The sequence below is a fragment of the Coregonus lavaretus genome (assembly GCF_964263955.1).
Source record: "Coregonus lavaretus genome assembly, chromosome: 25".
NCBI lineage: Eukaryota > Metazoa > Chordata > Actinopteri > Salmoniformes > Salmonidae > Coregonus > Coregonus lavaretus.
The window spans coordinates 40,272,554-40,290,053 of NC_140012.1; the positions used below are offsets into that span (position 1 = coordinate 40,272,554).

The 17,500-nt window shown below is 40.1% G+C and overlaps 1 protein-coding gene across 1 annotated transcript in view; it reads left to right on the top strand.

Moving 5' to 3' along the window:
* Positions 1-17,500, top strand: part of LOC311100913 (ankyrin repeat and fibronectin type-III domain-containing protein 1-like) — a gene marked incomplete at both ends in the record, with an annotated part of 97,873 nt that overhangs the window by 63,086 nt on the left and 17,287 nt on the right. Inside the window, 2 exons of the mRNA XM_084141897.1 lie at positions 5,250-5,418; positions 7,020-7,186. Coding sequence (XP_083998023.1) covers positions 5,250-5,418; positions 7,020-7,186 — 336 coding nt within the window. The remainder of the gene's footprint in view (positions 1-5,249; positions 5,419-7,019; positions 7,187-17,500) is intronic.

The following is a 17,500-nucleotide window of genomic DNA, read 5'->3' on the forward strand; positions in this document are numbered from 1 at the left end:
TTGCGAAATAGGAAGCCGATTCTAGATTTCACTTTGGATTGGAGATGCTTGATGTGAGTCTGGAAGGAGAGTTTACAGTCTAACCAGACACCTAGGTATTTGTAGTCTAGGTCAGACCCGTCGAGAGTAGTGATTCTAGTCGGGTGGGCGGGTGCCAGCAGCGTTCGATTGAAGAGCATGCATTTAGTTTTACTAGTGTATAAGAGCAGTTGGAGGCTACGGAAGGAGTGTTGTATGGCATTGAAGCTCGTTTGGAGGTTTGTTAACACAGTGTCCAATGAAGGGCCAGATGTATACAAAATGGTGTCGTCTGCGTAGAGGTGGATCTGAGAGTCACCAGCAGCAAGAGTCGGCCCAAGTATTGAACCCTGTGGCACCCCCATAGAGACTGCCATAGGTCCAGACAACAGGCCCTCCGATTTGACACATTGAACTCTATCTGAGAAGTAGTTGGTGAACCAGGCGAGGCAGTCATTTGAGAAACCAAGGCTATTTAGTCTGCCAATAAGAATGCGGTGGTTGACAGAGTCGAAAGCCTTTGGCCAGGTCGATGAAGACGGCTGCACAGTACTTTATTTTATCGATCACGGTTATTATATCGTTTAGGACCTTGAGCGTGGCTGAGGTGCACCCATGACCAGCTCGGAAACCAGATTGCATAGCGGAGAAGGTACGGTGGGATTCGAAATGGTCGGTGATCTGTTTGTTAACTTGGCTTTCAAAAACTTTCGAAAGGCAGGGCAGGATGGATATAGGTCTGTAACAGTTTGGATCTAGAGTGTCAACCCCTTTGAAGAGGGGGATGACAGCGGCAGCTTTCCAATCTCTGGGGATCTCAGACGTTACGAAAGAGAGGTTAAACAGGCTAGTAATAGGGGTTGCGACAATTTTGGCGGCTATTTTTAGAAAGAAAGGGTCCAGATTGTCTAGCCCAGATGATTTGTAGGGGTCCAGATTTTGCAGCTCTTTCAGAACATCAGCTGTCTGAATTTGTGTGAAGGAGAAGCTAGCCTTTGCTTTCCTAACTGCTTGTGTATATTGGTTCCTAACTTCCCTGAAAAGTTGCATATCGCGGGGGCTATTTGATGCTAATGCGGTACGCCACAGGATGTTTTTGTGCTGGTCAAGGGCAGTCAAGTCTGAGGAGAACCAGGGGCTATATCTGTTCTTAGTTCTGTATTTTTTGAAAGGGGCATGCTTATTTAAGATTGAGAGGAAAGCACTTTTAAAGAACAACCAGGCATCCTCTACTGACGGAATGAGATCGATATCCATCCAGGATACCTGGGCCAGGTCAATTAGGAAGGTCTGCTCGCTAAAGTGTTTTAGGGACTGTTTGACAGTGATGAGGGGTGGTCGTTTGACCGCGGACCCGTTACGGACGCAGGCAATTAGGCAGTGATCGCTGAGATCCTGGTTGAAGACAGCAGAGGTGTATTTAGAGGGTAAGTTAGTCAGGATGATATCTATGAGGGTGCCCATGTTTACGGATTTAGGGTTGTACCTGGTAGGTTCCTTAATCATTTGTGTGAGATTGAGGGCATCTAGTTTGGATTGGAGGATGGCCGGGGTGTTAAGCATATCCCAGTTTAGGTCACCAAGCAGTACGAACTCTGAGGATAGATGGGGGACAATCAATTCACATATGGTGTCCAGGGCACAGCTGGGGGCTGAGGGGGGTCTGTAGCAAGCGGCAACAGTGATAGACTTATTTCTGGAAAGGTGGATTTTTAGAAGTAGGAGCTCAAACTGTTTGGGCACAGACCTGGATAGTATGATAGAGCTCTGCAGGCTATCTCTACAGTAGATTGCAACTCCACCCCCTTTGGCAGTTCTTTCTAGATGGAAAATGTTGTAGTTGGGAATGGACATTTCTGAATTTTTGGTGGCCTTCCTAAGCCAGGATTCAGACACTGCTAGAACATCAGGGTTGGCGGAGTGTGCTAACGCAGTGAATAACTCAAACTTAGGAAGGAGGCTTCTGATGTTAACGTGCAGAAAACCAAGGCTTTTACGGTTACAGAAGTCAACAAATGATAGCTCCTGGGGAGTAGGAGTGATACTGGGGGCTGCAGGGCCTGGGTTAGCCTCTACATCACCAGAGGAACAGAGGAGGACTAGAATAAGGATACGGCTAAAGGCTTTAAGAACTGGTCTTCTAGTGCGTTGGGTACAGAGAATAAAGGGAACAGATTTCCGGGCGTTTTAGAATAGATTAAGGGCATTATGTACAGACAAGGATATGGAAGGATATGAGTACAGTGGAGGTAAACCTAAGCATTGGGTAACAATGAAAGAGATAGCATCACTGGAGGCACCGATTGAGCCGGTCTCGGCGTGTATGGGGGGTGGAACAAAGGAGATATTTGTGGCAGTTTGAGAATGACTTGGGGTTCTATATTGAAATTGTATAATAAGAACTAACTGGAACAGCAATAGGCAAGGCATATTGACATGGGAGAGAGGCATAAAGCAATCACAGGTGTTATTAGAGAGAGCCAAGACAACAACTGGTAATGGCGATGAAGTTTGGGCTGAGGCTAAACAGATAAACAGGACAGGGTACCGTGTAAAGGAACAGTCCAGCAGGCATCAGCTGTGCAGCTGAGTGATCATAAGGTCCAGTGAACAGCAATATGTGAGTCCGAGAGCAGTTCGAATTGGTGCTACAGCACAGCGAGCAGGAAGCACGGCTGTTGTTTGCGTGTGCTAGCGGGCCGGGGCTAGCAGATGGATCTTCGTGGTCGTCGCAACGGGAAGCCTGCTGAAACCACAGACGATTACGCCGGCAGACCAGTCGTGATGGATCGGCGGGGCTCCGTGTCGACTCTAGGAGGACCCGTCCGGTTGACAGAGAGGTAGATAGCCGGGAGATGTGCCTGACTAGAGGCTACCTCAAGGCTGAATAGCCAACTACAACATCCATTTGGTTGCAGCTAGCTAGTTGCGATGATCCGGTGTTAAATGTCCAGTGATATAGTGATTCCGGCAGAGAATCCGATATGTTCTGGGTCGATAACGCGCTGTGCAGACAGTGCAGACTGGCCGATAATAGTCCAGGCTAGAGCTGGCTGGTAGGTAGTGCAGGCCACGGACAATGGTGAAAAACCGCTAACGGTGGCTAATAGCAAGTAGCTAGTTAGCTGGCTACTCCCGTCCGGTAGACAAAGAGGTAGATAGCCGGGATATGGGCCTGGCTCGAGGCTAGCTCAAGGCTAACTGGTGCTTGCTTCGGGGGCAGTGGTGATTAGCCTACAGCAACATCCATTCAGTTGCGGCTAGCTAGTTGCGATCCGGTGTTAGGGTCCAGTGATTCAGTTGTTCCGGCAGAAAATCCGAAGTTCTGGGTGAAAACCGCTAACGGTTGCTAATAGAAAGTAGCTAGTTAGCTGGCTAGCTAGTTTCAACTGGAGATTCTAGATAAAGGTGAGTAAATAATAGAATCCGTTCCACATTGAGTGAGGCGGGTTGCAAGAAAGTATATTTAGTAGAAGGATGAAAAGTGTGATAGGGAAATATGTACGAGAAATACCCAAAAAATACAAAAAACAGGCTATTTACACAGACACACAACAAAGAACACGACCGCACTGCTACGCCATCTTGGATCTGATTAAACAAAAATAGAACTGTTTGGCCATAATGACCATCGTTATGTTTGGAGGAAAAAGGGGATGGCTTGCAAGCCGAAAATCACCATCCCAACCGTGAAGCACGGGGGTGGCAGCATCATGCTGTGGGGGTGATTTGCTGCAGGAGGGACTGGTGCACTTCACAAAATAGATGGCATCATGAGGAAGGAAAATTATGTAGATATATTGAAGCAACATCTTAAGACATCAGTCAGGAAGTTAAAGCTTGGTGGCAAATGGGTCTTCCAAATGGACAATGACCCCAAGCATACTTCCAGAGTTGTGGCAAAATGGCTTAAGTACAACAAAGTCAAGGTATTGGAGTGGCCATCACAAAGCCCTGACCTCAATCCTATAGAAAATGTGTTGGCAGAACTGAAAAAGCATGTGCGAACAAGGACGCCTTCAAACCTGACTCAGTTACACCAGCTCTGTCAGGAGGAATGGGCCAAAATTCACCCAACTTATTGTGGGAAGCTTGTGGAAGGCTACCCGAAACATTTGACCCAAGTTAAACAATTTAAAGGCAATGCTACCAAATACTAATTGAGTGTATGTACACTTCTGACCCACTGGGAATGTGATGAAATAAATAAAAGCTGAAATAAATCATTCTCTCTACTATTATTCTGACATTTCACATTCTTAAAATAAATTGGTGATCCTAACTGACCTAAGACAGGGAATTTTTACTAGGATTAAATGTCAGGAATTGTGAAAAACAAAAGGGGGTGAATACACACACCACTTTTCCATTATTTATTTTTTAGCATTTTTTGAAACAAGTTATTTTCTTAATTTCACTTCACCAATTTGGACTATTTTGTGTATGTCCATTACATGAAAATCAAATAAAAATCAATTTAAAAACGCCAAGGGGAATGAATACTATTGCAAGGCATTGTACCAGGACACAGATGGAAGAGTTGGAATGTGGCTTTGCTGAGTCATACCAAATGTGTTGTGAAATCTGTCGTGAATGTATTGTAATGTTTTGAAAATTGTATAACTGCCTTAATTTTGCTAGACCCTAGGAAGAGTAGCTGCTGCCAAGGCATCCATGTCGTTCTGCCCTAGAGAGTGTGTGTGCCCGGCTGTGCGTGTGTGTGCCCGGCTGTGCGTGTGTGTGCCCGGCTGTGCGTGTGTGTGCCCGGCTGTGCGTGTGTGTGCCCGGCTGTGCGTGTGTGTGCCCGGCTGTGCGTGTGTGTGCCCGGTTGTGCGTGTGTGTGCCCGGCTGTGCGTGTGTGTGCCCGGCTGTGCGTGTGTGTGCCCGGCTGTGCGTGTGTGTGCCCGGCTGTGCGTGTGTGTGCCCGGCTGTGCGTGTGTGTGCCCGGCTGTGCGTGTGTGTGCCCGGCTGTGCGTGTGTGTGCCCGGCTGTGCGTGTGTGTGCCCGGCTGTGCGTGTGTGTGCCCGGCTGTGCGTGTGTGTGCCCGGTTGTGCGTGTGTGTGCCCGGCTGTGCGTGTGTGTGCCCGGTTGTGCGTGTGTGTGCCCGGCTGTGCGTGTGTGTGCCCGGCTGTGCGTGTGTGTGCCCGGCTGTGCGTGTGTGTGCCCGGCTGTGCGTGTACATCTGTGCTCCTGTTCTTGTTCTTACTGTGTGTGTTTATGTCTGATTGCAGGCTAAGCACTTCCGTATCTACACTCATGAGGTGTTGGAGCTGGGTCATAATGTTTCCTTTCTGCTGCTGCTGCCGGCGGCTGACGATGTGTGTACCGCTCCCGGGCAGAGCAACCCCTACACACCACACTCCGGCTTCCTCAACCTCCCTCTCCAAATGTTTGAGCTGGGTACGTCTACACTGACCACTGCTTTCTGTTAACCCCCTTGTCTTGTTAGAACATGAATTTTCTCCCTCTCTCTCTCTCTCTCTCTCTCTCTCGCTCTCTCTCATTATCTATTCAATTCATTTCAAAGGGCTTTGTTGGTATGGTAAACACATGTTTCATTGCCAAAGCAAGTGAAATAGATAATAAACAAAAGTGAAATAAACAATATAAAATGAACAGTAAACATTACACTCACAAAAGTTCCAAAGGAATAGAGACATTTCAAATGTCATTTTATGTCTCTCTCTCTCCCTCTGTCTCAGCCTCTGTTCTGCTCTCTCTATGTCTCTCTCTCTCTCTGTTCGCCTCTGTTCCTCTCTCGCTCTGTTAGTTCAGTTGTTGTAGATTCCACAGATTCCTCTCTGTTCCCTAGGGACACATTAAGTAATTCTGTCTGCGGGCTCCAGAGTAGCACAGTGCCATGCTGATCTGACCTTTGACCCCCCTCAGTCAGACTAGCCCCAGAGAGTAGTAGTACTGTCTTGTTATACACTGTTAACATAGTATATTCTGATATATTTATGTATTTTATTCAACCTTTATTTATTCAGGGTCCCATTGAGACCAATGTCTCTTACAAGGGTGTTTACAAATGCAACATAAAATACAAAGTACAGAATAAGAATTTAGTAACACAATCATAACAATCTCTCCAGTCCACTTCGGCGGAGGAGGAGAAGTTTATCAGCCTATGTCTTGTTATACAGTGTTAAGATGACATTCTGATATATACTGAACAAAAATATAAACGCAACATGCAACAACTTCAATGCTTTTACTGAGTTATAGTTCATATAGGAAATCAGTCAATTGAAATAAATAAATTAGGCCCTAATCTAAAGATTTCACATGACTGGTCAGGTGCGCAGCCATGGGTGGGCCTGGGAGGGCATAGGCCCACCCACTGGGGAGCCAGGCCCAGCCAATCAGAATGAGTTTTTCCCCACAAAAGAGCTTTATTACAGACAGAAATACTCCTAAGTGTCATCAGCTGTCCGGGTGGCTGGTCTCATACCATCCCGCAGGTGAAGAAGCCAGATGTGGAGGTCCTGGGCTGGCGTGGTTACACGTAGTCTGCGGTTGTGAGGCCGGCTGGATGTACTGCCAAATTCTCTAAAATGACGTTGGAGGCAGCTTATGGTAGAGAAATGAACATTCAATTCTCTGGTAACAGCTCTGGTGGACATTCCTGCAGTCAGCATGCCAATTGCACGCTCCCTCAAAACTTGAGACATCTGTGGCATTGTGTTGTGTGACAAAACTGCACAATTTAGAGTGGCCTTTTATTGTCCCTGTGTAATGATCATGCTGTTTAATCAGCTTCTTGATATGCCACACCTGTCAGGGGGATGGATTATCTGGCAAAGGAGAAATGCTCACTATCAGGGATGTAAACAGTTGTGTGAACAAAATCTGGAAGAAATAAGCTTTTTGTATATATGGAAAAATTCTGGGATCTTTTATTTCAGCTCATGAAACATGAAACATGGGACCAACACTTTACATGTTGCATTTATATTTTTGTTCAATATATATTCTTATTTATTCATTTCTCTCTCCAGTCCATTTCAGTGCGTACAAGGAGAAGTGCATGAGTCTGTACTGCCGCATGTCGTCTGTCTTGGACCTGGATGCACTTATTACCCAGCAGGCACTGCGAGAGGCCATCACGGACGCAGAGGTCACCACCGCCAAACAGAGACACCAACAGATACTAGACTATACACAGGTAGGGAGATATATGTTATATATGTATTACAGGTATAGTTTATCTCAACCTGGTCTCAGAGCATTTCGTATTATTCTGTACGTAAATCCGGGATCACTCCATTGAATATGTTATGTTATGTTTCGTATGGTATGTATTAATTTGTGGTTGTCTATCACCCATTTCATATGCTATGTTACGAATTACAATTCGTATTAGATGTTACGAATTTGCGAAATGTATAATATGTAAAGAATATTGCAAAACGTATGATATGTTACGAATTCTAGCTAGGTGGTTAACGTTAGCTAGCTTACTAACGTTAGCTAGGCTAGGGGTTAGGGTTAAGGTTAGGGTTACGTTTAGGAGTTAGGTTAAAGGGTTAAGGTTAGCGATAGCCAAAATAGTTAAGGTTAGGGAAAGGGTCAGCTAACAAGCTAAGTAGTTGCAAATAAGCTAAAAAGTAGTAAGTAGTTGAAAAGTTGCTAATTAGCTTAAATGTGACTCGTTTCAGGAAACTAGGCGTATGTCGCAAGTCACTACTTCACAGGAACGGCATTTGAACGTAAACATGTATTTTTTATCAAAATGCGTTTTTTGGCAGAAATGCCTTCTGGAACATGTGAACTTTCATGTGCCTTAATAACAAACTTGTATGCCATCCATAAATACGAATACAATTGTACATTACGAGCCTAGTTGGTTTAGCCACGGAAAAAGACAGGAACCTTCCCACTAGCCATGATTGGCTGAGATAATGGATGGGCTGGACATGCTGGGAGATGAGTTTGGATTGGTCTGCCATGTAGCATGCTTCTGTCTATAACGTGAGCTGTTCAGTATGTGTTGACAGTCCATTCTACCACGCCGTTTTTGAAAGATATAACGTTAGCCATCGAGAACTACTAAAGTTTTGCTACTTTTCTCAACAACATTGATGCCCTGAATTTAGTAGGTGCTATCGACAGGTCAGTTGGAAAAAGTGATGGGCTACTTTCTGCATACGCCACGGACAGTGTGAACCGGAGTAACTTGACACAACAAGATGTAGCTACAACCAAAACAGAGTTAAATGATTCAAGTCTGCCATGAAGCATTCATCCATGTGTACCGGTAAGAGTCTAGCTACATTTTCAGATGTAAGTTTCTAATTTTGTCAGAAAGTCAGTTTTATTAAAGCATACTGGTAGTTAGCTAGCAGATTCATTGTTTAGCTAGATAGCTACATAGCTAGCTACATGTCTAAACAAAAAAGAATCCACTTCGGCCGGATTATTACATGACCCATCAAATGAGTCAGGTGTGTCTGGGGGTGATTACGGCCATCTATTGTATTTCATGAACATGTGTACATGTCTAGACAATAGTGACCCATCCACTTAGCTAGATGTGGCTGGGGGGTGGTTATAGCATTTTCTTCAACTGACCAATCAATTTAGACAAGTGTGTCGGGGAACATCGTCTAATAATGATAAAATATTATAAAATATTTATATCTGGACACTTTTTGATATTGCTACTATGCAAGTAACTACTTCACTGTACCGTTTACACCGTCTGTATCCAGTGCACGTGACCAATAAACTTCGATTTTATTTGATATAGCGTGTGTTTACTACATGGTCTCACATGTGAATCCTTAAAGAGATGGGTGGGGCTAAGGCATGTGAACGATGCTGAATGGGTGTAGACAAAGAAGAGCTCTCCAGTACGTGTACCAAAACATTCAAGGGCCATTTTCTCAAAAGTCGGGTTACAAGTTTATCAACTTTCAAAGCAGAATTACTTTCCCATTGTTCCTCAACTGCATAGTATGATATACCATTTTCTAGCTCTGAGTCTCTACTTTTATCCAATGTAAAAAACACAATTTCAAATGTTGCTACATAAGACCGAATTGAGGCGGTCGGTCACAAATAGTCCGTTATGAGATTCGAACTCGCAACATTTTGGTTGCTAGACCTTTGCGTTATACGCCAACCCATCCACTGCGACCAACCACCCTACTTTCATTTTTAACCTTAAGTAACCATCTGTCTTATGTAACCATACCAGATGTAACATATCATACTATTTTGAGTGTCACAGATTTACATTTACTATGTTACGTATAGTCTATGAGACCAGGCTGTTTATCTAAGTGAGGCTTATAGTATATGTAAACTGGGTGAGGGCATACTGGAATACAGACAGTTATATGTGACTATATATTTTAGATGGCAGCTATATCTAACTTGTGTAAGGCATTTGCTTCATAAAGTCACTTTACTGTATGCATCTATTGCTTTCAAGTCATGCCACTTTATGAGAGTCTATTAAATCACTATGCTGTGAAATATACAGTGAGGGGAAAAAAGTATTTGATCCCCTGCAGATTTTGTACGTTTGCCCACTGACAAAGAAATGATCAGTCTATAATTTTAACGGTAGGTTTATTTGAACAGTGAGAGACAGAATAACAACAACAAAATCCAGAAAAACGCATGTCAAAAATGTTATAAATTGATTTGCATTTTTAATGAGGGAAATAAGTATTTGACCCCCTCTCAATCAGAAAGATTTCTGGCTCCCAGGTGTCTTTTATACAGATAACGAGCTGAGATTAGGAGCACACTCTTAAAAGGAGTGCTCCTAATCTCAGGTTGTTACCTGTATAAAAGACACCTGTCCACAGAAGCAATCAATCAATCAGATTCCAAACTCTCCACCATTGCCAAGACCAAAGAGCTCTCCAAGAATGTCAGGGACAAGATTGTAGACATACACAAGGCTGGAATGCGCTACAAGACCATCGCCAAGCAGCTTGGTGAGAAGTTGAAAACAGAACTACACGGGAGGATCTTGTCAATGATCTCAAGGCAGCTGGGACCATAGTCACCAAGAAAACAATTGGTAACACACTACACCATGAAGGACTGAAATCCTGCAGCGCCCGCAAGGTCCCCCTGCTCATGAAAGCACATATACAGGCCCGTCTGAAGTTTGCCAATGAACATCTGAATGATTCAGAGGAGAACTGGGTGAAAGTGTTGTGGTCAGATGAGACCAAAATGGAGCTCTTTGGAGAAGGAGGAATGCTGCCTATGACCCTAAGAACACCATCCCCACCGTCAAACATGGAGGTGGAAACATTATGCTTTAGGGGTGTTTTTCTGCTAAGGGGACAGGACAACTTCACTGCATCAAAGGGACGTCAAATCTTGAGCGAGAACCTCCTTCCCTCAGCCAGGGCATTGAAAATGGGTTGTGGATGGGTATTCCAGCATGACAATGACCCAAAACACACGGCCAAGGCAACAAAGGAGTGGCTCAAGAAGAAGCACATTAAGGTCCTGGAGTGGCCTAGCCAGTCTCCTCTAATATGGTTCACTATATCTCCTCTAATATGGTTCACTATATCTCCTCTAATATGGTTCACTATATCTCCTCTAATATGGTTCACTATATCTCCTCTAATATGGTTCACTATATCTCCTCTAATATGGTTCACTATATCTCCTCTAATATGGTTCACTATATCTCCTCTAATATGGTTCACTATATCTCCTCTAATATGGTTCACTATATCTCCTCTAATATGGTTCACTATATCTCCTCTAATATGGTTCACTATATCTCCTCTAATATGGTTCACTATATCTCCTCTAATATGGTTCACTATATCTCCTCTAATATGGTTCACTATATCTCCTCTAATATGGTTCACTATATCTCCTCTAATATGGTTCACTATATCTCCTCTAATATGGTTCACTATATCTCCTCTAATATGGTTCACTATATCTCCTCTAATATGGTTCACTATATCTCCTCTAATATGGTTCACTATATCTCCTCTAATATGGTTCACTATATCTCCTCTAATATGGTTCACTATATCTCCTCTAATATGGTTCACTATATCTCCTCTAATATGGTTCACTATATCTCCTCTAATATGGTTCACTATATCTCCTCCAATATGGTTCACTATATCTCCTCTAATATGGTTCACTATATCTCCTCTAATATGGTTCACTATATCTCCTCTAATATGGTTCACTATATCTCCTCTAATATGGTTCACTATATCTCCTCTAATATGGTTCACTATATCTCCTCTAATATGGTTCACTATATCTCCTCTAATATGGTTCACTATATCTCCTCTAATATGGTTCACTATATCTCCTCTAATATGGTTCACTATATCTCCTCTAATATGGTTCACTATATCTCCTCTAATATGGTTCACTATATCTCCTCTAATATGGTTCACTATATCTCCTCTAATATGGTTCACTATATCTCCTCTAATATGGTTCACTATATCTCCTCTAATATGGTTCACTATATCTCCTCCAATATGGTTCACTATATCTCCTCTAATATGGTTCACTATATCTCCTCTAATATGGTTCACTATATCTCCTCCAATATGGTTCACTATATCTCCTCTAATATGGTTCACTATATCTCCTCTAATATGGTTCACTATATCTCCTCTAATATGGTTCACTATATCTCCTCTAATATGGTTCACTATATCTCCTCTAATATGGTTCACTATATCTCCTCTAATATGGTTCACTATATCTCCTCTAATATGGTTCACTATATCTCCTCTAATATGGTTCACTATATCTCCTCTAATATGGTTCACTATATCTCCTCCAATATGGTTCACTATATCTCCTCTAATATGGTTCACTATATCTCCTCTAATATGGTTCACTATATCTCCTCTAATATGGTTCACTATATCTCCTCTAATATGGTTCACTATATCTCCTCTAATATGGTTCACTATATCTCCTCTAATATGGTTCACTATATCTCCTCTAATATGGTTCACTATATCTCCTCTAATATGGTTCACTATATCTCCTCTAATATGGTTCACTATATCTCCTCTAATATGGTTCACTATATCTCCTCCAATATGGTTCACTATATCTCCTCTAATATGGTTCACTATATCTCCTCTAATATGGTTCACTATATCTCCTCTAATATGGTTCACTATATCTCCTCTAATATGGTTCACTATATCTCCTCTAATATGGTTCACTATATCTCCTCTAATATGGTTCACTATATCTCCTCTAATATGGTTCACTATATCTCCTCTAATATGGTTCACTATATCTCCTCTAATATGGTTCACTATATCTCCTCTAATATGGTTCACTATATCTCCTCTAATATGGTTCACTATATCTCCTCCTAATATGGTTCACTATATCTCCTCTAATATGGTTCACTATATCTCCTCTAATATGGTTCACTATATCTCCTCTAATATGGTTCACTATATCTCCTCTAATATGGTTCACTATATCTCCTCTAATATGGTTCACTATATCTCCTCTAATATGGTTCACTATATCTCCTCTAATATGGTTCACTATATCTCCTCTAATATGGTTCACTATATCTCCTCTAATATGGTTCACTATATCTCCTCTAATATGGTTCACTATATCTCCTCTAATATGGTTCACTATATCTCCTCTAATATGGTTCACTATATCTCCTCTAATATGGTTCACTATATCTCCTCTAATATGGTTCACTATATCTCCTCTAATATGGTTCACTATATCTCCTCTAATATGGTTCACTATATCTCCTCTAATATGGTTCACTATATCTCCTCTAATATGGTTCACTATATCTCCTCTAATATGGTTCACTATATCTCCTCTAATATGGTTCACTATATCTCCTCTAATATGGTTCACTATATCTCCTCTAATATGGTTCACTATATCTCCTCTAATATGGTTCACTATATCTCCTCTAATATGGTTCACTATATCTCCTCTAATATGGTTCACTATATCTCCTCTAATATGGTTCACTATATCTCCTCTAATATGGTTCACTATATCTCCTCTAATATGGTTCACTATATCTCCTCTAATATGGTTCACTATATCTCCTCTAATATGGTTCACTATATCTCCTCTAATATGGTTCACTATATCTCCTCTAATATGGTTCACTATATCTCCTCTAATATGGTTCACTATATCTCCTCTAATATGGTTCACTATATCTCCTCTAATATGGTTCACTATATCTCCTCTAATATGGTTCACTATATCTCCTCTAATATGGTTCACTATATCTCCTCTAATATGGTTCACTATATCTCCTCTAATATGGTTCACTATATCTCCTCTAATATGGTTCACTATATCTCCTCTAATATGGTTCACTATATCTCCTCTAATATGGTTCACTATATCTCCTCTAATATGGTTCACTATATCTCCTCTAATATGGTTCACTATATCTCCTCTAATATGGTTCACTATATCTCCTCTAATATGGTTCACTATATCTCCTCTAATATGGTTCACTATATCTCCTCTAATATGGTTCACTATATCTCCTCTAATATGGTTCACTATATCTCCTCTAATATGGTTCACTATATCTCCTCTAATATGGTTCACTATATCTCCTCTAATATGGTTCACTATATCTCCTCTAATATGGTTCACTATATCTCCTCTAATATGGTTCACTATATCTCCTCTAATATGGTTCACTATATCTCCTCTAATATGGTTCACTATATCTCCTCTAATATGGTTCACTATATCTCCTCTAATATGGTTCACTATATCTCCTCTAATATGGTTCACTATATCTCCTCTAATATGGTTCACTATATCTCCTCTAATATGGTTCACTATATCTCCTCTAATATGGTTCACTATATCTCCTCTAATATGGTTCACTATATCTCCTCTAATATGGTTCACTATATCTCCTCTAATATGGTTCACTATATCTCCTCTAATATGGTTCACTATATCTCCTCTAATATGGTTCACTATATCTCCTCTAATATGGTTCACTATATCTCCTCTAATATGGTTCACTATATCTCCTCTAATATGGTTCACTATATCTCCTCTAATATGGTTCACTATATCTCCTCTAATATGGTTCACTATATCTCCTCTAATATGGTTCACTATATCTCCTCTAATATGGTTCACTATATCTCCTCTAATATGGTTCACTATATCTCCTCTAATATGGTTCACTATATCTCCTCTAATATGGTTCACTATATCTCCTCTAATATGGTTCACTATATCTCCTCTAATATGGTTCACTATATCTCCTCTAATATGGTTCACTATATCTCCTCTAATATGGTTCACTATATCTCCTCTAATATGGTTCACTATATCTCCTCTAATATGGTTCACTATATCTCCTCTAATATGGTTCACTATATCTCCTCTAATATGGTTCACTATATCTCCTCTAATATGGTTCACTATATCTCCTCTAATATGGTTCACTATATCTCCTCTAATATGGTTCACTATATCTCCTCTAATATGGTTCACTATATCTCCTCTAATATGGTTCACTATATCTCCTCTAATATGGTTCACTATATCTCCTCTAATATGGTTCACTATATCTCCTCTAATATGGTTCACTATATCTCCTCTAATATGGTTCACTATATCTCCTCTAATATGGTTCACTATATCTCCTCTAATATGGTTCACTATATCTCCTCTAATATGGTTCACTATATCTCCTCTAATATGGTTCACTATATCTCCTCTAATATGGTTCACTATATCTCCTCTAATATGGTTCACTATATCTCCTCTAATATGGTTCACTATATCTCCTCTAATATGGTTCACTATATCTCCTCTAATATGGTTCACTATATCTCCTCTAATATGGTTCACTATATCTCCTCTAATATGGTTCACTATATCTCCTCTAATATGGTTCTAATATGGTTCACTATATCTCCTCTAATATGGTTCACTATATCTCCTCTAATATGGTTCACTATATCTCCTCTAATATGGTTCACTATATCTCCTCTAATATGGTTCACTATATCTCCTCTAATATGGTTCACTATATCTCCTCTAATATGGTTCACTATATCTCCTCTAATATGGTTCACTATATCTCCTCTAATATGGTTCACTATATCTCCTCTAATATGGTTCACTATATCTCCTCTAATATGGTTCACTATATCTCCTCTAATATGGTTCACTATATCTCCTCTAATATGGTTCACTATATCTCCTCTAATATGGTTCACTATATCTCCTCTAATATGGTTCACTATATCTCCTCTAATATGGTTCACTATATCTCCTCTAATATGGTTCACTATATCTCCTCTAATATGGTTCACTATATCTCCTCTAATATGGTTCACTATATCTCCTCTAATATGGTTCACTATATCTCCTCTAATATGGTTCACTATATCTCCTCTAATATGGTTCACTATATCTCCTCTAATATGGTTCACTATATCTCCTCTAATATGGTTCACTATATCTCCTCTAATATGGTTCACTATATCTCCTCTAATATGGTTCACTATATCTCCTCTAATATGGTTCACTATATCTCCTCTAATATGGTTCACTATATCTCCTCTAATATGGTTCACTATATCTCCTCTAATATGGTTCACTATATCTCCTCTAATATGGTTCACTATATCTCCTCTAATATGGTTCACTATATCTCCTCTAATATGGTTCACTATATCTCCTCTAATATGGTTCACTATATCTCCTCTAATATGGTTCACTATATCTCCTCTAATATGGTTCACTATATCTCCTCTAATATGGTTCACTATATCTCCTCTAATATGGTTCACTATATCTCCTCTAATATGGTTCACTATATCTCCTCTAATATGGTTCACTATATCTCCTCTAATATGGTTCACTATATCTCCTCTAATATGGTTCACTATATCTCCTCTAATATGGTTCACTATATCTCCTCTAATATGGTTCACTATATCTCCTCTAATATGGTTCACTATATCTCCTCTAATATGGTTCACTATATCTCCTCTAATATGGTTCACTATATCTCCTCTAATATGGTTCACTATATCTCCTCTAATATGGTTCACTATATCTCCTCTAATATGGTTCACTATATCTCCTCTAATATGGTTCACTATATCTCCTCTAATATGGTTCACTATATCTCCTCTAATATGGTTCACTATATCTCCTCTAATATGGTTCACTATATCTCCTCTAATATGGTTCACTATATCTCCTCTAATATGGTTCACTATATCTCCTCTAATATGGTTCACTATATCTCCTCTAATATGGTTCACTATATCTCCTCTAATATGGTTCACTATATCTCCTCTAATATGGTTCACTATATCTCCTCTAATATGGTTCACTATATCTCCTCTAATATGGTTCACTATATCTCCTCTAATATGGTTCACTATATCTCCTCTAATATGGTTCACTATATCTCCTCTAATATGGTTCACTATATCTCCTCTAATATGGTTCACTATATCTCCTCTAATATGGTTCACTATATCTCCTCTAATATGGTTCACTATATCTCCTCTAATATGGTTCACTATATCTCCTCTAATATGGTTCACTATATCTCCTCTAATATGGTTCACTATATCTCCTCTAATATGGTTCACTATATCTCCTCTAATATGGTTCACTATATCTCCTCTAATATGGTTCACTATATCTCCTCTAATATGGTTCACTATATCTCCTCTAATATGGTTCACTATATCTCCTCTAATATGGTTCACTATATCTCCTCTAATATGGTTCACTATATCTCCTCCAATATGGTTCACTATATCTCCTCTAATATGGTTCACTATATCTCCTCTAATATGGTTCACTATATCTCCTCTAATATGGTTCACTATATCTCCTCTAATATGGTTCACTATATCTCCTCTAATATGGTTCACTATATCTCCTCTAATATGGTTCACTATATCTCCTCTAATATGGTTCACTATATCTCCTCTAATATGGTTCACTATATCTCCTCTAATATGGTTCACTATATCTCCTCTAATATGGTTCACTATATCTCCTCTAATATGGTTCACTATATCTCCTCTAATATGGTTCACTATATCTCCTCTAATATGGTTCACTATATCTCCTCTAATATGGTTCACTATATCTCCTCTAATATGGTTCACTATATCTCCTCTAATATGGTTCACTATATCTCCTCTAATATGGTTCACTATATCTCCTCTAATATGGTTCACTATATCTCCTCTAATATGGTTCACTATATCTCCTCTAATATGGTTCACTATATCTCCTCTAATATGGTTCACTATATCTCCTCTAATATGGTTCACTATATCTCCTCTAATATGGTTCACTATATCTCCTCTAATATGGTTCACTATATCTCCTCTAATATGGTTCACTATATCTCCTCTAATATGGTTCACTATATCTCCTCTAATATGGTTCACTATATCTCCTCTAATATGGTTCACTATATCTCCTCTAATAT